Source organism: Hirundo rustica, chromosome 3 (assembly GCF_015227805.2).
Source record: "Hirundo rustica isolate bHirRus1 chromosome 3, bHirRus1.pri.v3, whole genome shotgun sequence".
NCBI lineage: Eukaryota > Metazoa > Chordata > Aves > Passeriformes > Hirundinidae > Hirundo > Hirundo rustica.
Genome location: NC_053452.1, coordinates 94,701,084 through 94,722,054, shown reverse-complemented (window position 1 = coordinate 94,722,054; position 20,971 = coordinate 94,701,084). Strand labels below are relative to the sequence as shown.

Sequence of the window (20,971 nt, the reverse complement as noted above, 5' to 3'; positions counted from 1 at the left end):
CATTATCAAAATTGGTGACTTGTGTTGTTAAGTTAAAGACTTAATCAGGCAACTTTAGTCATCACTGCTTATCTCTGCATATACTTACTGAGCAAAATTTAAAAATATTGAGAAAGCAGGCAAACTACAGAAAGATCAAAAGTGGACTAAACCAACTATACAAATGCCTTGGTTTTGTATCTTTGCTTTTAATGACTGTCCAAAGATTTTTCTATTAAGACAGAAACATTACAATAAACTGAGAAAAAAGTGCGTTGCTGCTTTATTAACATCTTGACAGTTGCTTTATACTAAGAAAATAAAAAGATCACATCTTTGCTTGTACAAAAGCAGAGATAGGTACATTTTTAATTAAAGTGTCTGCTTACACAATACTATAGCTAAGAGAAATTTAAAATAGTGCAGAACCAGAGATAGGCATAGAAAATTATCATAGATAGGTCTGACTCTAAAAAAAGCCAGATATCTCCGTTTTGGGTTTGTTTGTTTTTTTTTTAAGAAGAGTGTGAATAAAATCCTTTGATGTATTTTTTGCCTTGAGGACCAAAATCTCTAAAGCCACCTAATGAACTATAAATTCATCATTTAGGTATTTAGGTGAAGAAACAGATACAGTTCTCTTAAGTGACAATAGCTGAGAATTTAGCTGAAGAATAAAAGGGTAGACTATAAGGGTAGAACTAATAATAAGTATTTTTAAATGAAAGCTATCAGGGCCTATAAGAATGATAATATGACTAGAAATTGTTCCTATCATCTGTCACTTCTATAGTTTTTCTAAACATCAAATAAAAATTTACACAGCTAAAAATAAAAACTCTCAATAAAATAAACTTCAGGTCAATAAAAGCAATAGGCCCATTAGCATGGGATACAAGTGCTTTCAGAAGTCTAGAGCAGATGGAGATTTAGCATTCAGGGAGAGATTGATCTGCTTCAACATAGGTGACTAGTCCCATTTCAGATGCCTTATCATATCCAAGGTATTACTACAGGACTGGAAGATAGGAGAGAGGCTTTATGGTTGTTGTGTGACATTCTGAAATGGCAGATGGAGACTAGACAGGATACTTTATGGCATCTCAAAGGAAACTAGACACCTGTGAAAAGACAGATAGGATTAATTTCATCTGCCCTTAAATAGTCAAAACTTTGAAAATTGCTATTAGTATATCGTGACCTGTAGCTGAAAAGAAGAAAAAAGCAACTTCAGATGGAAATTTATCCCTCTTACTGAGACATAAACTTTAGAGAATTAAGGATTTTAGAGGGGTCAAGATTTTAGTTAGAGATGAGCTTTGCTGAAATTAACTAAAGTAGATAGGTAGGCTTTGCTGAAATTAAAAGTTAGTAATTAACTAAGAGAAATTGGGTTTGGGATCACTCTTTCGTATTAGAATAACTGATCACTTGTCAACTTTATGTTTGGTTAGCTGTGTTTATAATGAAGAATACAGAAACTGATAAATAGCTTTTAAGAACATAAGACGATTGTAGGCCTCCTCTGCCCAGAAACCCATTGAACAGTCACGAAGACAGGAAATAGGAGTCCTACCAAGGGTTCATTTATCACATTTGCATTGAAAATGGAGAAAGGGCAGAATGAGGAAGACTTCTTTACTTTCTCATTTTGGGGACCCCTCCCCATGAAAAGGACCACCAACCCATTTCAAAGAACAAACTACGCATGCTTAATAGCTTTTGAGCTAATTACCATACAAAGCGGGGAATGGGATGTACCAGCATTATGAATATGCATTTGTGTTTTGGATATTCAATATTCAATATTTTGTAAATAAAACGACTCTGTGATCACCTGTAAATGGTGGTGTGTATTCAGGAGCTATCCTGCACGCTGCCCTGCATCATAATAAACACACACTTTCTAACTTTAAAATGTTAGAGAGTTTTTGTCCGTCACAGTTGGGTATCAATACTAGATCAGTACCCATCTTTTCTTTAAAAAGTCATTACCTTAGATATGGAGGATGGAATTAAGCTAGGTTAGATAGCACTTTAAATGGTTAACTTACGAAAGAAGTTTTTGCTGCCAGTAACTTTCTTTGTAAAAAATAAGCCAAATACCAGATCTGCCTGTACCCTTTTGCCAAAAAGAGTTGGTAGACATCCCTGACTTGTAATACGTAGCTTAAATGTATTTAACCCCCAGAGTAAAAGTCAGTTTTGCACACTGAACTTCATTTTTTGTCCTTTTATGCACAATTAAATGGTAATTAGATTTTAATGAAAAGCATTAGACTGATTACAATTAACATAATCACTCTTGTCAGTTCATGTCCTCATGTTCTACATGCTGAGCTGAGTGGGAAAGACAGGGCACTCTAACATTCAAACATTTTGCAAGATTCAGCCAATTTTTTTTTTTTTTCATTAAAATACCTCTAATTACATTTACAATGAACAGTAAGTAATTTATAGATTATATTTTCTGATCTACCTTCCACTACCCTTTCACAGCATCTCCTTTTTAGTCAGACGCAGTTATGACACTCTAGAGTGCAAAGTATAGAGACTAATTAATACATTCACAGCACAGTGCAACAAATTCTCCAGATGAAAACTAGCACTTGAACGTTTTGTCTTTAGGCTGCTTTTTTGACCTGATATTCTGAAATGTATATCCTTTATCTGATCCCATAAAGGGCTGTTCACAGATACAGATGCTCATCCCAATTGCATAATCCAGTACAGAAGCTGTATTACTGAAGGTTTTCCATTTCTGTGTAATTCTGAACCTGAAATTTACCTCTTTAATTCTAATTAAGAATGAAATTAAAGACTCTAATAGATGTAACACTTGAAAATCCTTCACACAACACAAAGACAAAAAACTTCACCAATTACCTTCATAGAACTTGTAACAAAATGTCTATATCTTCTGCAATAGCAAAAAAAAAAAAAAAAAAAAAAAAAAAAAACCCCCAAAAAAAAAAAAAAAAAAACAAAAAAACTTTCAACAATTCAGAAATCTTTTATATGGAGTTAAAAGCTACTGAAGTACTGAAATATCAATATTCTGTGCAGCTTTGCTATAAACTGTCCAATAGTTTGAACACACGATGAATACTAAAGTATGTAAAGATTCCCACTTAGCCATAGAATAATTACTTTAAACCCTTTAGGGGTCAAGGCCACAGTGGTCTGCTCATTGCCTCAAGAAGACTAAATAAACTAGACTGATTTTTAGATTAAATAACATTTCTTTTAACATATTCATTAATTTTTTTTTTTTTTTACTCCTTACAATTAAAAAAATTAGTAACATATTCCACTTGTCAAGCAGAGTAAATGAAATTACTTTCCCTGTACATGATCTCTCAGCTCTTCATCACTAATTCAAATTAATTCCAGTAAAACATACTCTCCAACTGTCAGCATGATCAGTCAGATATTACACTAGGATAGGAAAATCAGTGAATCTCTCTAAAAGCCTTAAATTGTCTTTTACTTGCTCTTAGTACCACTGAAGGTTAAGGAATGTGTTGGTAAATCAAACTGCATAAACATTTCTGTTCTTTCAAAATCTGTGCATAAAGGTTTTTTTCATATAATACAACCTTAAATGTGTTTGTTAATCCTGACAAGAAAAAACCCAAAACCTATACTTTTATTTCCACAGATATAAAACTTGATTAAAAAAAAAAAGAAAAAAGAAAAAAGAAAAGCAGCGTATTATATAGCACACTGGTGAGAAACTTTAGAAATATTTATTTTGCTCTTTGTCTTTAATTAATTTTATATACTTTTAACTAGATTTTTTTAGGCTGATGAAAGAGTGTTTTTGGGGAGGCAGAAACAGCATTCAGAAAAATACAGGAAATTTAAGTAAATAGGTAAATGTAAAATGCATTAGAGACTTAGAGACTAGGAAAACCCTAGATGCTTACATCATCATGCAAATAATAATGACTGAAAACTGATTAGAATCCTTTACTTCTGAATGACGTCATCTATGGAGAATAATACTTCTACTCACACACATTTATTCATAATTTTCCTATATCTTGATGAGAAATACATTATATCTAGACATACAAGGATGCAATGAGTGAATCAAAGACAAAGATATAGTCTCCTGTGTCCTACCCTCAGTCTTTAGGTCAAAATAACATGGAAGAACTCCACATACAAAGTTTTAAAATACTGATCACTTGTACAATATTGATCATAACCTCTATAAACAGAGAAGCTTTTGCTTGACACCTAAAGATCAATTTGATTAGTTTAATAGTAAATTTTTAAGTGTGTTTCAATATCGTAAAGTTTCTTGTATTCTAGTTTAATCATACAAAGAGTGTTTAGGTCATAAAAATCATGCATCATGCAGCCAATGCTTTGAGAAAAAAAGTCCAACTGACAAAAACCATAAATATGAAATAATACATTGTTAGATAACAGTGGTGGGAATATTTAAAATTATTGATGCAGAAAGAAAGTCCTGTATGTACAGACCCATTTTGACTGGTTAAGTAATGCTAATTAGATGACACTAGGTATGTGGTTGCTGTGGAAAGCGAGGAATAAAAAATCTAAAACATTCAAAGCAAATCCAAAAATTCTACCTAGTTGTATCCATTTGCATAAAAACATAAGTAAAATTATATAATCTCTTTTCTTCTAAAGACTGAAGAAGTTGGAAAAGAGTTGAGTAAGAGGTAATAAATATAGAAATAATGTATATAAATAGGGTATGAAATTATTATATTCAAGAAGAAAAATGTTTACATACTTGAAAACTGAATGGAGAAGCCTGATTTGCTGATGAAGAAATCGCTGTCAAATTGTAATGTTAATGAGTTGAAAGTGCTGTGAATATCCTCTGGAAGAGCTGAGCCACTCCACTCTTTGAGAAGTATGCTGCTCTCAACAGGCCCATCCCATACCTTCAAGATGTCATGAGCAACCTCAGTATCAAAAACAATAAAATGCAGACTGCAAAGAAAAAGAAGAAGCACTGTGCATTACTCATTAAACACAAATACATGAAAATCCAAGCAATCATTCCCAAACTGTAGTTTTGAGATGTAGTTTAGTACAGAAGAAGACCTGGTGGTCCTGCAGAGTTATTTATTTTTCCTGTTGAACCAGCTGATCTTGTAAGAATCATGCAGTACTGTTTTACAAATGCTTGAATGACAGAAAATGGCGTTATGGGGTGTAAGTCCTCAAGACTTAATTTAGAAGACTATAAATTATCTTATTTTTATGATAAATATTTTAAGGTATATGAGCTATGATTTTATTAAAGATTTCCTCTTTTTATTCAAACATGGATAGCAAGAATGCTGTTTTTCTTGAATTATACACAATTGAAAAAAATTGCAGTAGCAGCTACACATAGCACAAGAAGTCCTGTCAGCATGGCATTTCCTTTCCTATACAAAAAAGAGAAAAATATAATAGATTGGCTTTTTTGCTAAAGTTCATAAAATATAAAACTGTACTATAATACAATAATCTGTATTTATCTTCAGTTGAATGATTATATTTATTAAGGTGTTCAGGAATATTATCTTATGAGTCAAAATATGTGCATTGTCTCCAAATCCTGAATGTTTACATTCTTAATGCTGAAGAACTCTACTAGATAAATATCAAAATGTCTCTTTTTTTCTTTCAAATAGTTGTGTTGATATTTCTTTATCTTATTAGTCCTTAACTGGAAATCATTAATTTGAAAATAGTTAGTTAAACAAAGATTATGCATTGAAATAACCCACGATGGCATAAATTCAATATTTGGCTGAGAGAAACCGGATTACAAAAAATAAAAAAAGGGGGGGGGTGGGGAGGAACCTCTCACTGAATAATTAGTCATTTAATTATATTGCTTTGCCTGTGAGTCCCTTTCAAATCAGAATATTCTGTGATTATGTTTGTCTTCCAGAGCAACATAACCTGAAGGCCTGCTTCCAAAGAGGTGGCTGGCCATCACCTATTGATAGGAAGTAGAGAATAAAATCTATGGTTTTCCTCTGATTCCATGCATGGACCTTTGCTTTTGTTTTATGTGGCAATGCACCACCCATCCCAGAGTGGGTATTTCTGTGTAAGGAAAAAAGGTTTCAGCTTACCTAAGCATATAAGGAAACCAAACTAGAAAGTTCTGTGTCGTCCTCTTTGTAATTGGCTCAATGCCAAGAGAGAAGCACCTGTTGGACCTTGTCACTGTCCTTCAAAGTCTGTACCTCTCCTTATTGGCAATTTGCCAGTGGAACCCACCTGGATTATTAAGTACTAAAGGAACTACACAAAAGAACCAAAGAGCTTTTTCGGGACTGAACAGTGCCAGGATGCTCTCTACACTGTGTTCAACTTACATGTCCTTGTCTGTTTGTGTTTATTATTTTCATCGCTTATTAAAACCTTTTATTTTACAAAGCATGCCCAGAGAAATTGTCTTGCTACGTGATTTCAGCCATTTCTCTGAACAGGGCTGAACCCTGACCTTCGGAGGTATTGGAAACCCCAATAGCTTTAATAAACTGGGTTTGAGTCACATGGGGTTTTTCTCATGTTATTTCTCCCCACCATATCCTGCTGAGGGACAATATCAATCCAAAGACTTTTTCAGGGCCCAATGTGAGTCTTGAGATAGCATCAGTTTTGTGTGAAGGTGCTATAGCTATGGTAGTAATTAGGTGTCAAGTTCCTGTGCAGGTCACAGACTTTGTTAGTTTCACTGATTAACTCTTTATTTTCCTGAATTTGGGAACATGTTAATTCAAGTAATGTGTCTGTGCTTTGCCCTGGCACTGATGGCCTTGCTGTGTTGGCAAAGGTATCTTGTGGAGAGGATGAGGGAATGCAACATTCTTTTCCTACCTGCGATTCATTGTTTTATTATGCAGAGTCCTGAGGTTCTTGTTTACCCTTATGAAAACTGTTTAATACTGCTAATTAACACTGTAATATACTCTGCAGTTTGTGGAATCTGGTGTTTTCCTTGTGCTAAGACAATTTTTGGGTGAAGAGATGCTCGTATGCATCTTGAATGTTGCTTATCTTGTCCCATATCCAGGGAGTTTATGCCTGAACAAGCAAGCAACCTCAGAAAATTGATGCAACACCTTATAGGTTACCTTGACCACATCAGAGAAAACCAGCAGCTTGTGCAGAAAAATATGAGAATGACAAAAAAATTATAAAATACTGAAGCCAACCATAAATATTAAAATTAAGCATGTACCTTATTGTTTTTCCTGGATCTGCTTCAATAATCCAAGTGCAATGAAGATTGTTGTCATATGGTGCTGGGTAACCAGGGGACAAAATGCGCCCCGATGTAGCAGCATGAATTTGACCACCACACTCAGCTGCAAAATGAGGATTAAATTTCTAATGAGATCATAGTAATTGGCAAATGCATTTTCCATCCATTCCATATCTTTGTGTTTTCTAAAAAGTTAACAGAATGACCTAATACTTCTGAAGTAGTACACATACATACAAACCAGGACATGTACATAATTTAAAATGAACACAACAATCTCATTCCTACCTCATTATAATGAAATAAACCATACTTCTGTGATTATGTTACTTAACTGACCAGTCTACAAAATTTGCAATAGTTTTAGCATTAGCAAGACAGCAAAAATGTTTCAGAAATTTCCCATCTAACATGCTTAGCTTTTCTAACAATGAATGTTTAAATTCAAACTTTGCAGCATTGAATTTTACAATTAAAAAAACTTTCTCATTTGCAGTAATGTAAAAATTATTTTAGTGTAATGTTTTCAAGTTACTTCTGTATAACTTCAGGTCTAATGACACCAAAAAGCAGTAGGTATTGCCTAGCAATTTCCTTTGGTATTTAAAAAATTAAATGCCATATGCTTGCAAAGCAAGAGTAAATCAAAAAGTTACGATTTGATAATATGTGATATCTGGTTTAATGTGTTTTTACTATCAATGCTATTTTTGTGGAGAGACCAATAGCAATGCTAAGCATCCATAATCAAATTATTCTTACGTTGCTTGTTTAGAGCATCATGCTATTGTCTGGTAAGCGTAAAGACACACCCTGATGAAAGAGAACTGTGGAACAGTCATTTGCCACAAACTAAAAAGGATCAGTGATTCTTCAGTTGAATGATGAACTTGAATTTCTACTACATTCATAGTGTTGCCTTACAAATAGTGTTTAAAAAAACACACCATGGGGATTTATTCAAGCATAGCTGTACAGCAAGCATATTAAGACAGAGATGATGGAAAAAAACATGGCAGTTGGACCAAATAATCTTTAAGCAATGCTCCTAACAAATATTAATCTTTGTACATGCCACCAAGTCACTGCTCACAACCAAATTGCTACCATGAGGGAAAATTATCATAGAGGAAATAAGGTGACTGATTATCATGGGTTGGCACAATTTTGTTTTCTAGCTATAGAGAAATGTAAAGTGTTTTTCCCTGCCCTAACCGCAGTGTGGTCGGGGGGGGGGGGGGGGGGGGGGGGGAAGACAAGGACCTATCAGAAAGCAGGCTGGGATATTGGCAGCTAAGTTGACCAATGAGAAATGTCAGTGTGCCTTTGGAAGGAACATTTAAATCTGCAGCTGACCACCCACTCTCTTGCTTCAGTGATCTGCCATGAGGTAACAAGGTGGTCAGGGCTGGGTCCGGGCCTGGCCCGGGTCGGGCTCTGCTGCCCCTCTGGGTGGCTAGGCTGGGCCCGGCCGGGCTTTCAGAGCCCTCTGCCTGCGTGGAAAGCGGGGGGAGCCCAGGTTGGGCCCCACATTGCTGGCTGGGCGGCCAGGCCGAGCCTGGTCAGGGGTCTGGGGGCCTCTGCCTGCACGGGGAAGGCCTGGGCCGGCTGAGCTCCTTTCCTTTGCTTGCTGGCAGGGGAGAGGGGCAGCGGCAGCTCGGCAGTGCGGGGCCATGTGCTCAGACCATGGCAGAAGGGGCCAAGGCATGGCCCAGCTTAATCACCGCTGGCAGCGGAGAAAGCAAGCCTGCAGCTCCATAACAGCTCTGAGCTGGACTGCCCTAGATGAGACTGAGGGGTGGGAAAAAGGTTCTTTACCAGCTTCCTCCATCAGCACGGCCTTGCAATTTTTTTCTTCAGCCCTGCAGCTCAGCACCTGCATGTGGCTTTTGCAAGCCCAAGTAAACTTAACCCTTTCTTAGCAACACAGAACTTTTAAAGCACAATTCTTCCTCAAGAGAAAGAAGAAAGAAAAACAGAAGGTACATGGAACAGACACTGCATGAAGTCAGTTACATGAGAAGTGAAAGAACTAATAATATGGGAATAGGATTGAAGAAGTGGACATTTTTAACTGGACTTTTCTAAGGTAAGTTATGAAGAAATGAACTGTTCTTTGCAGCATCTTAGTATTATTTGGGTAGAATGCTATTCTAATCAAAATTAAGGACTCGTGTAATAGAGATTTATTTGAGAACTTTGAAACCCCCGCTCCTGGGTCAAAAAGGATGTCTCAGCCTTTTAAGACAAAGATAATTTTAGATCAGAAGAAGTATTTGTAAATAATACCCCAGATACACTGAGAAGCTCTGCGGATAGAACATCACAGTCTGCGAAAACTCCGGGTAGCAGCAGAATGTGTAACAGAGAGCATTTGACTATTTTGTCTTTTGGCAAACGTCTTCATAAAAAGATCTTAGACGGACTCTTCTCCTAAGTAATAAGTAGTTATGTCTAAGTAGTGAAACTGACTGAAAACCTTAAGTTGTGTTTTTCTATGTTGTGCAATAAGAAAGTTAATAGTTTGTAAGAGGAAAGAAGCGTGTTTTTGAAGTTTCATTCTGTTTTAGGTTTTTTCCCCAGCTTTCTTTTTTTTTCTATTCTTTTAGTGTGTGTTAATAAAAATATTTTTGTTCATTTTTAAGCATAAGCCTGCTTTATTTTTCTCCTAATCTCTCCCTCCCACAAAAATATTAACACTAAACCCCCTACATTAATTGGTGTTTCTGCCCAGTTTTATTGAATTAAAACCATTACACTGATTTACTTATTTATCCTGCTGGTTTGATCACTCAAAACATTACATTCTAAATACAGAACCACAGCGGGAAGCAACTTTAAAGCAAAATGTCTTCAAACAGATCCCTCACCCAAGATTTCAATTAATTTCCATTATACAAGAAAGTCTGGATTGCAGTAATCACTGTGGTAGATAACTAGGGATAAGAAATTACTAATACAGTACTTTATTTACCAAAGAATTAAATTTAAGTCAAGGAACCCAAAATTTAAACTCAAACTGATTGACATACTTGGTTTAGAATTCTTATAAGGCTGATTTAGGAAAAGAATACATCGTAAAATTTGGGATGTTGCATTATGTATTTCATATTTTTGTTTTAAATCTATTTTAGGAGTAGATCAAAAATAAACTTTTAGAAGTTATTATAAAAATAATTCAAAAACTTTGTTTCAATATGCAGAAATAAGCACACTGTAAAATCAGCACCTCAAATAATATACTATGTAAACAACTATACTATAACTAACAAAAGTGACAAACATTTCTAGAAACTTCTAGAGATGAAATTAAAAGAAGCAATTGGCTGTCCTCATTAAGGTTTAGAAAAAATAAAAAATGAGAATGAATGCTAAGACCAGCACAACAGTTTATCACTAAAAATTAGTAAGTGTAGAATGTGTAGAATAAGCCTATATATAGGCTTGAATATTTTGTGAATGGGACTGAAATGATAGTGAATACAATGAATAATATAAATGTTACTGAAGAGAACAGCAAATATCAAATGCTGATCTAATCTATGAGCAAAAATAATACATCTCCACAAACAAAGATTTTAAGAAAATGTTTCTAAGAAAATAAGTGATATTTGGAACTTCATGATAACTTCAGAAAAAGGAAGCAATATAAGTCATTCAAATCAGAGTAGAAAAAGATAAAACTGTAATAACATAACATAAAACTGATGGAAGAATAGATTTTATAAGTCTAAAGGGGCAGGGAAGCAAGAGAGAAATAATCTGCAGATATAACTGAGTTTTCAAGGATCCTCATGGCAAGCTTTCGTGTGCACAGAACAGTAAAAACCCCCCATAATTTAATGATGATAACAGACTGTAAAATACTGTTTAGAAGGAAACACTTTTAGAAGATTTTAAGAGAAAAGATTTCTTGGGGAACTAATTAATGGTCCAGAGGAGATTTAAACTAGAAATGAGAAGGGGCAGTTTGTACAGAATGGATGCAATCACAAAATTTTATTTTAAGGAGAGGATCAAGGACAGTAATCAAAAATATATGTAGAGAGATAAAAGCATATAGAAAGATTCTGTTGGTTGAACAGACAGAAAGTAAGTCCAAAATCTCTCTCAGGATACCAAAAAACGCCCTGATTATTCTATGGATTGAGTGACATAATTCTACTTAGATTTGAAATAAGATTCTCAAGAAATTTTGGCACAAATTATTTCAAAAGTTTGGAAATAAAATAGAGAAACAAAAATCTAGTAATGCAAGGTACAAAATCAAAGTATAAAGACAAACAAAAGAAGAAAAAAGAATGGGAATCTTGAATGAAATATAGAATCTTAAAAGCATATTGATATGAAGAAAACTGTAAATAGAGGTGGAAGTTTGTGACTAAATGGCATGACATGGAAGGAAGACAGTAATAATCTTAATAAAGTCAGTATTTAAAAAACATATATATTGGTCAAATTATTTTGAAGAAGGACCATGAAAGATATGCTACTGGAGCAAAGATGGCAATTTTCTTTAGATTTGCTTAATCCTGGCTTCCTTAGCTTCCTCCAGGTCAGATTGGAATATACAGGATATTTTTTTTTTAATTACTACTCTTTTAATTGTTATGTGTTTGAGATTTCGACATCCAACATATAGATTAGAAGACAAATCATCATACAAAGAAAAGGAAAGAGATAGATGGTTGGATTTACTCACCTAATAGACTTGAAACCAATAAGTTTTTTAGCATTGATTCTAAGTCTTACTTCACAGTGAACACCGGCACAAAAAAATATTGCAGAAAATTACCTTAGAGAAATGACTTCATTTAAATTACATGCGGAAATAGGCAAAGGTAGGACTAATTATGAGTCTTCTCTACAAAAGGGCAAACTTAGAGAAAAAGAACCTAACCAATTAAACTGAAGATCATGAGGACTTGAATGCATAAAGAGCCTAGAAAAGTCTTTAAATCAAAATCAAATAGTTACTTTGACCTCATATATATGGGGGACATAACCTGTACCAAGACAGCAGATATGCTGTTCACTGATCCATTTCTGGCACTTATTTTCAGCTTAAGTTGAACATTTGAAAGGAAGGGAGCTTGCTCTTTTCTAGACTGCAGGTCTCTGAATCTCTTCAGCAGGAAGTAGGCTCTGGAATGGAGAATGTAGTATCAAAATGGGAGAAAGGCAACAAGCAAAGATCCTGTAGGTGAAGTGAGTGCCAAAAGCAGTTGGTGACCTGCCAGCAGCAGGCAGCAGAGGTGAAAACACAGAAGGAAAGACACATGGGAACTCCATGTGAAAACTGAAGTCAGGAAGTCACTGGCAATTGCTGAACTGGAAAGCAAAACTAGAGGATGCAAACTGCCTAGTAAAGGTACAGTGGATAACAGCTATACTGGTGATCAGTTATTCTACACTTTGGCTAGTAATTCTCTATTTAACATTTATGTTGGTTGTAATGAAGCAAAGTTTTAGTCACTTGAAGACACAGTATTTCCAGAAAACACATTTCCAGAAAAGGTCTAGCTCAAGGCTTTGACAGATGGAGTATCTTAGCACAGCAACAAGGACTCCAGAGCACACGAATAAAAAAAATCCAGCAACATGGGATGGAAATTAAAAATAAAGTTCATAGAAATGAGATGGTGAAATAATACCTGTTGAAAAAAAAAAAAAAACAAAAACAAAAAAAAAAAAAAAAAAAAAAAAAAAAAAACCCCCACAACCTTATTTTCTTTATGATGAGGCTTAGTTTATGAAGTGTTTAGACAATACAACTGCATATGATAGTGACTCAGTGACCAGGGCTGCATCAGAACCAAAGCAGTAGTCTTCCATCAAAGGCTTCTCTATAGAAAAAAGTGTTTTCCAATAGTTTTATAACAATTAATAGCAAGCCACCTATTTCAGAGAAGTTATACTTCCATGTCCACATTCAGTCTTAAGTTGAAATTTAAAATATGTTTGCCCCAGTATCATCTCATGAAGTATAGAAAGACAGAATATTTAGGTTTTTTCTTGAAACACCAGATCAATCATACCAGAACATTGTCACAATCCATATTACCTATGCAAGTAGGCAAAGGTTTGTCCCAAACTCTTCGATCTCCACTTAAGCAGGTCATAATACTACTACCATGCATTGTATAGCCAGGATTACAGCTGTACAAAATGACAGTGTCTATAAAATGTCCTTCATCTCGTATCTTGTAGCCATAATTTGGTATGCCAGGGTCTTTGCACTTTACTAGATCAAAACCTGCAAACAGAAATGGGGAAAGAAGAAAAAAAAGACATGGAGATATAAAGACCAAGTAAAACATATTGGCAAAAAATCTGATTCTGATGCAAATTATACTTCGTGATTCAATGACAATAGATATATCCACCATGACCAAAGATAAATGGTATATAATGTGTCTACATCAGAAACTGAAAGACTAGGAACTAATTAATTACTTGATATTTGATTATGACATTTGCTTATTGAAGAAAGCATCTTATCTATATTATTCTAAAATAGATTGGTGAAAAATTAATTAATTTTTACCATTTGTATGCTTCATTCTTTTTTATTCAGTAGGAAGGAAAGACTGATCCTGGTTTTGGCACAAAGGAGCAGCTTCACCTCCTCACTCAATCTCCATAATGACATCAAGAGACCACAGTGGTAACTCAGGAAGCATGTGCAAAGTCTACTTCATCCCTCCTAGTCTCAAGACAGTATGGCTTCTGTTTCATCTCTGCTGAAAGAAGTATTCCCACACTAATTTTCAATTTGCATTCTCCTTTCTGGCCTATTAACATACTGAATGGGATAAATACCTCCCTCTGTGATCCATAGAATAAGCAGATCTGCTCTGAGCACCTACAATTCTTTCCACATTTTATGCATTACTCTCTTCATGGTCTTCGTACAGCATTGCTAAAATGTAAAGATGCATTCTATATCTCTTCTTTTGCCTTCAGTTCCTGTTCTTGGAATAATATGAAGAGTGGTTCCAAATTCATCTTTCTTAATTCCAAATTCTTCTTCATTGTGTATTCTTCCTTATTACTGCCATGTCTCCAAACCAAAGAAGTAATTCTGACTCTACAAATATTTTCCATTTTGCTGTCCTTATTTTAATGAACAGCTTATTTAAGTGGTTCTGAATCAGACTGATAGTCTACAGTTTTCTGTTTTCACTGCAATTTCTATGTGTGGTTGTTCAGGCAAGCTATGGATACCCCACCACTCCCACCCTAGAAGTGTTCAAGGCCATGCTGGATGTGGCTTTGAGCAACCTGCTCTAGTAGAAGGTGTCCTTGCCCATGGGCAAGACCCAAAGACATTCCATCTATGACACTTTTTAAAGTGCTTACAGTTGTTCATGTACTCTGAGTTAGATGCATGCGATAAATACTAACAAGATACCCAAAAGGTCAAAATAACAAAAAAAGCTTTTACTAGTACCTTTAGAAAATCAGAGGCAGCTGTGGAGCATTGCCTCCAATGTCCCAGGGATTGGCAGCCACTGCAGGGCTGGGGTACAGGCTGGGATGTGGTGGAAGGGGCAGTTCATTGCCGCACCAGAGCAAGACCTGAAATTCCCCTTGCCACACCCACACCCAAACACACCCCAAACTGTTGCAAGCCAACAATCCTTCCAGGCTCTCACACCATGGCAAGAGGATTGGAACTAGATGATCTTTAAGGTCCCTTCAAACCCAAACCATTTTATGATTCTGTGAGGTCCTTCACTAAGTAGTAAATAACATATCCACGTACAACCTTTAATTATTTTACTAATAATACTCAAGCTAAAGTTGGTGTCATGTTTTTCTTGTTGTATTTCTCCTGCCAGTGAGATCAACCACAGCTGAAAAAACTGCAAGGAGTCTATGGAGCTTTACTTCCTGTAGAGATGCTAAAGATATCCATTAACTGACACTGCTGAAAACACAAAATACCTTTGTTTTCTTTGTTCATTAATTGGGCACAAACATCAGGATTTACCTGTTACTCAGGATTCTGAAAATTAGACGGCTAAGTTTGAATTAGTCTAGGCCACTTCAATTGTCAGTAGAAAAAGTATCTGTTTCTGGAAACCAATCTACCCCTTAAATTGACAGGTGTTCAGATCAGTCAGCTCAATCAGCTCCTGCAGACATCCATTTTCTACTTGCTCTTTATATAGTAGGCTAGAACTAAATGCTCTTCTATCACATAGATACTGCATATCTTTCTTTGCTAATATCTTCAGAAACATCAGACCTCAGGAACAATAAGAATAGTCTGACTACAGTCATGCACTCTTAAATTCAGTTGTCCTTTAAAAGAGCATAGCGGTTTATAGGTCCCTTCCTGGGAATTCAGCTATCTATCTACTATATTATGCCTGAGTTTGGGAAAGTCCTAGACAGAAGGCAGAAATAATAGAGCCATGTTAGCATTTACTCTAACATTTTATCAGTCTAAAGAATCACTTCCCCATACTCATACCCTGACAATGTTTAGTTTACCAGCAGAGCTGTAGTCTTTATCTCAGATGGAGTTATCTGTAATCACACACAGTACAAAAGGATTATAGATTGCTAAAAGATTGCTTCCATGTGAATATTTGCACATCCCTGCAATTTCTTTTAGTGGGGTGAAAAAAAGGGAAAAAAAAAAAAGGGGGGGCGGGGGTGGCAGCAATCACTTTAAATGGCTCCCAGCAAGGATTATATACAGTCACATCAGAACTATTTTCTGTCTTTTGGATTTAAAAGTATCTTAGGAAGTATGACTAATCTCATCCTAAGGAAGAAAAAAGTGGATTGGATGGACTGAACAATTCTAAAAATACCTGTTTCTCTTCACATACTATAAAGATCCAAGACAATTTGGTCATTCAGATGAGCTGAACTTCACAAGACATAGCTATATTTCATTATTTTAATCTCCTTATTTAACACACAGAGACTTTTATGTAAAACCCTGAAAATGTAATTGTTTGATAGATAGAATTATATTTTAATGCTAATTTGACAGCACGAGCCAGTGTAACACTATTTCTTTGCCACTGCTCTTAGACACTTTCTCATTCCTTGTTAGGTGCAACATTTGGTTATAAAATGCAGTGAGTGGTATATGATTGACAGATGAAATACCATTGATTAAAGAATTTGCTTTTGTCTCATGAAAAAACTTTCCATAACACTGAGAGTTAGAGATTCATTCTCCAATACCTTGTACCACACAAAGAAGACAAGTTATTCAGGGAGAGGTAGTACCTTTTATAAGAACAACAGAAAAATTTGGGTGAAATGAAATGAACTTTTGGATGAACCAGCCTTCCTAGTCTGCTATACAGCCATCTTCACTAAAGAAGGTATCAAGACTAGGATAAAACTATTTCTTTGACTTGGTATAATTTCATGTATTCCAGTTAGCATTCAGTTTTTCACAGGGTATAAACATATATGATAGATGTGAAGAGTTAAAGAGAATGTCACAAGCTTTAGAAGTTTGAGAGAAGCCTACCGTAGCCTGCCTGCACTTTGTCTATTCTTGCTTGAAACAGGACTGAGGAACACAAAACATATTTTTATTTTTATTTTGCCTTATTAATAGTTCATATAATCATTGTAAGTCACTTATCTCTTTAAGTATCCATAAACATAAAGGTATTTCCCCTTCTTTGCTTTGTAGATTCCTACATGTTCTCCAAGTTATATATATATATATATTTTTTTTTTTTTGTCTGTGGACATAGTTTTTAACCTGTCTGTCCCAAGGTGAATTGCCTACTTCTTCAAGAGCCACACACTCTACAGATACTCACTGCAATGCATTTTTGTATCTGTAAACAACAAAGTACCTCTGAAAGTTATAAATAAGAAAACACAACTTTGTTAAAAACACTCTGAGTACACCGTGTCACAAGAATTTTTCAGCCTCTACATATGTCAGAGAACATGACGTCCTTTCCAGAAATATACTGATTTTTTTTTTCAATGTTTTTAAATTCTTATTTTTAAGATTTTAAAGACTGTGGGAGCAACAGGAGAATTAAGATTTTTCTGCCGGTTCATTATAAACCCAAGTCAAATATTTATTTAGTTAAGATGATTGTAGAGAACTTAACAAATCACTGTGTTAAGAATTTAATTTCCTATTTCACAAGCAGTAAATTAAAAAATAACAAGCAAATAAAAATATCTACCTGGAAGCAAAAATATAAAACCTAATTTTAAATATCCTTGAGACACTAAACCCTTCAATACTTGCTGGTTTATTTAGATTTGTCAGATGTTTCTACCAAAAAAGACCACCTTGATTTTAATTTCTAGGTATTGATAATTCATGAGGAGTTCAGCAGTACTTTTAATTTTCAGGTTCGTTCGCAAAATATTATGCCTAGGGGGGAAAAAATAGATACAAACATTCAGTGTGGCAAAATAAAAGAGTATTATTGCTTTTTGTATTTCAAAAATAATCCCTTCAAAAACATCCAACAAACTAATTGCTGGCAGTTTTGCCAAATTTTTACAAAAGCACTTTGAATTCTTTAGGAAAAAACTGTAAGAATGACAGTACATAATTTGCAGCCCCATGTTCACTACATTTCTCCACTACATAGACAACCATTGTTTATCAGTAGGCCTATAAAAATTGGAGTATTTCACATGCATATAGGTGCTGTTCATCATGTGCAAACAAAACAGTATCTTGCCCTGTGCTCTTTTTTCCCCAGTTTCTTCCCTTTCCTCTCATACACAAAACCCGGAATTTTAATTCCCTTTTTCCCTGATGCTCTTGTAAATCTGGAGTAATTTATCATAAAGGATTGTACTTTTGTGAAATATCATTGTGGAAGTGTTCCAACAGAACTCCAGTGTTGAAGTAGATGGTATGAACTTTTACAAAGGGGGAATATGATCATGAGTTCCAAACAATCACAATACTTGTGTTTACCTGACATTGCAGCAAGCCAGCATCAGAGAAATTCTGCCAAGATTCTTACTGCTGAGAAAGATTATCATATTGGCAAATTGCTGCCAATTGTCTTATTCTTGAGTTTCATTACAGGATTGTCAGAATAATGAATGCATAAAAGCATGTTAAATTAAAACCAAACCAGCCAGAATACACCTTGATGATTGGCTGTAATGTCCTGGTACTATTGAATGTGATTTACACTGTCACAATTGATATAAATAATCAAGAATGTAGAAATATCAGTTGTTGGAGTACCAATCATTGAAATATGTGTAAATATATGTAGAATTTTAATTACAGTGTCTTTCAACTCAGTTTGATTACGATGGGCACTGTGGTACTAGTTTTGTTAGTAAGCAGTACAGTATAACAAAAGTAAATCTGGGCAGCAAGGCAATGAAGCTGAGGATTTGATGTCCATACTATGTGCACTTGTGTTTTTTCCTTGGACTAGCTTTTCTATCCATTAGAGAGTGAAATGTGCTATGTGCATCCATGAAGTACAACTATCAGTTCAGCTTCAAGTTTGTACCCTCTAAAGTCTGTCGTCAATACAAAGAGAGTGTTTATTTTGTGTCTCCAAGGGAAAAATTCAGGGATTCTGCATTGTGGAGTGTACTTATAAAAGAAGTTGACAATATGCTGAAGTATCTACAAATGTCTCCTTCACTAATCTTGAAAGGAAGAATATGGTTTACTTACTATAGATATGTACATGTGCATTTACACTGCATGTGAACCTACAGTGGCTATATGAAAAATAAGTAATCTAAACCAAGTAATTTCCTACTAGAAGAAGTCCTAAGATATTTTGAGACAATCACCCTCCTAAAGCCAGACACATGAAAAAGTAAGCATCTAAAAGGTGCATTAGCATCCTTTAGGTACTTGATTCCTAATTTGAAACTCTGACCTTGAGTTCAACACTAAGACTTCTCTGAATGGACAAAAGCAACAAAGACACTCTGAACTGTAAGCTATGGTATTCATCCAAATTTATATATTCTACTAAATCAGTCATAATGTAACATGCATCAACATATTTTTGCTACACAAAGGTATGTTGATGCATGTAACATTATGACTGATTTAGTAGAACATATAAGCGCAATGCTATTAGTGATCAGAATATAAACCAAGAAATCAGGCTGTAGGTCTTTGTTTATTCTTTTTTTTTTTTTTTTTTTTTCTTTCTTAGTAAATCTTGTTCATGTTTTGTAAAAAATATACTATGTCAATTAAAACTGCACTTGTGGAGATGGAAGATAAGAGTTTTATAAAAGAGGAATTACTTGAAATGACAATAAAATAAATGTAATATCATAGCCCTTAATATTATGGTCCCATGGTGAAAATTTGTTCGACTGCTTTTGATATTTTAGCTATATTTCCAGCTATGGTGAATTCATAATTGTTTGTCAATGCCTTGTGACTTTATGCCAAATCAAATATAAAACTGCCATAAAAGGACAAAATGTGTATAAGTTTTCTTCTGTATGCACTCATTAATTTTATGGACATTCAATTGTGTTTGTGCCAGATGCAGATCAGATTTTCACTGCTGGGCATCCTGATGCTGCATCAATTCATTTTTAAGATCATGGCTTCAGATATGATCCCAGAACTCTGTAGCTGCCAAATAAAAATTCATTTTTGTAAATTCAAAAACATGAACCTGTGTTGTAACTTCTGTGAACTCTGCTACTTTGAAGGAAGAAATCTAAATACAAAGCCTCCAGACAAAACTGTAGTCATTTTAAAAGAAATTCCAGCTGGGTTCTTTTGAAAACTTTAGTTGCCTAATCTAATGATGAACAAGACCCTAAAACATAAAAGATACAGCAAGCAGGTGTGGGTCAACAGTATTAATAATCTTGGCTTGGATTAATAAGTTTATACTCATATAATTTCATGATAATATTACTGTTAAAGATTAGGAAATACTATTACAACAAAAATACAATTAATTGCTAAGAAAATTTCACCAGACAAGCCATAAGGAGTTAATTATTTTGAATACAAAAAGGGGTTTGCAGCTTATATATTAAACAACAGAGGGACACTAAATACTCTTTAATAATCTCTAATAATCATATTACATTCTATAATGTAATTATAGACTGGGTGGGCCATTCATGCCCATTTTAAAAAGACACTGTCTTTTCTGCTTGTCATGCAAGACAGAACACACAAATAATGTATACTTATCATCAGCTTCTGAAAGTGATGTGATAGAAGATTACAGAATTACTTGAAAAGAAGAAGGATAAGGGCATATAAAAATTGTATTTCAGTGCACACAAGGAAATATTAACATGCTTTATTGTAAAATAATATGAAAATGTCGGAAACACCAGTAACTCTTCCAGAGTTGCCTAAATCTGAAGTAATTTAAGCTCATAAATGTAGTCTATATGTTTAACACAGAATCTTTTTAAACTATTAAAAAGTAATTAAAAGTATGAAATGGTACTTGAGTTAATTTTCAGAGTATATAATGGATTTCTAAATGCATGTAAATGTCAATAAATACTATTCTGCAATTGTTGCATCCTAAACATCCACAAAATAATCTATTTAAGTAAATCTATGTGATTTAAAATAAGAGATTCTACTTTGGAACTGTTTATGTGCAACTCTGTTCTGAAACCTACAGCTGTAGGAAAAAAACCATGTACTGGAAAAATGGCCAGTTACAGAATCCTTACCTAATTAGAATGATAGAAAAAATCTATAGAAGAAGTGTGTTTCAATAATGTGGCTATAGTGGGGGT

General features: G+C 34.6%; 1 protein-coding gene across 1 annotated transcript in view; it reads right to left on the bottom strand.

The window, feature by feature from the left end:
- Window positions 1–20,971, bottom strand: part of CSMD1 (CUB and Sushi multiple domains 1) — a 950,789-nt gene that overhangs the window by 184,941 nt on the left and 744,877 nt on the right. The window contains 3 exon segments of the mRNA XM_040059570.2: window positions 4,751–4,953; window positions 7,211–7,337; window positions 13,299–13,490. Coding sequence (XP_039915504.1) covers window positions 4,751–4,953; window positions 7,211–7,337; window positions 13,299–13,490 — 522 coding nt within the window.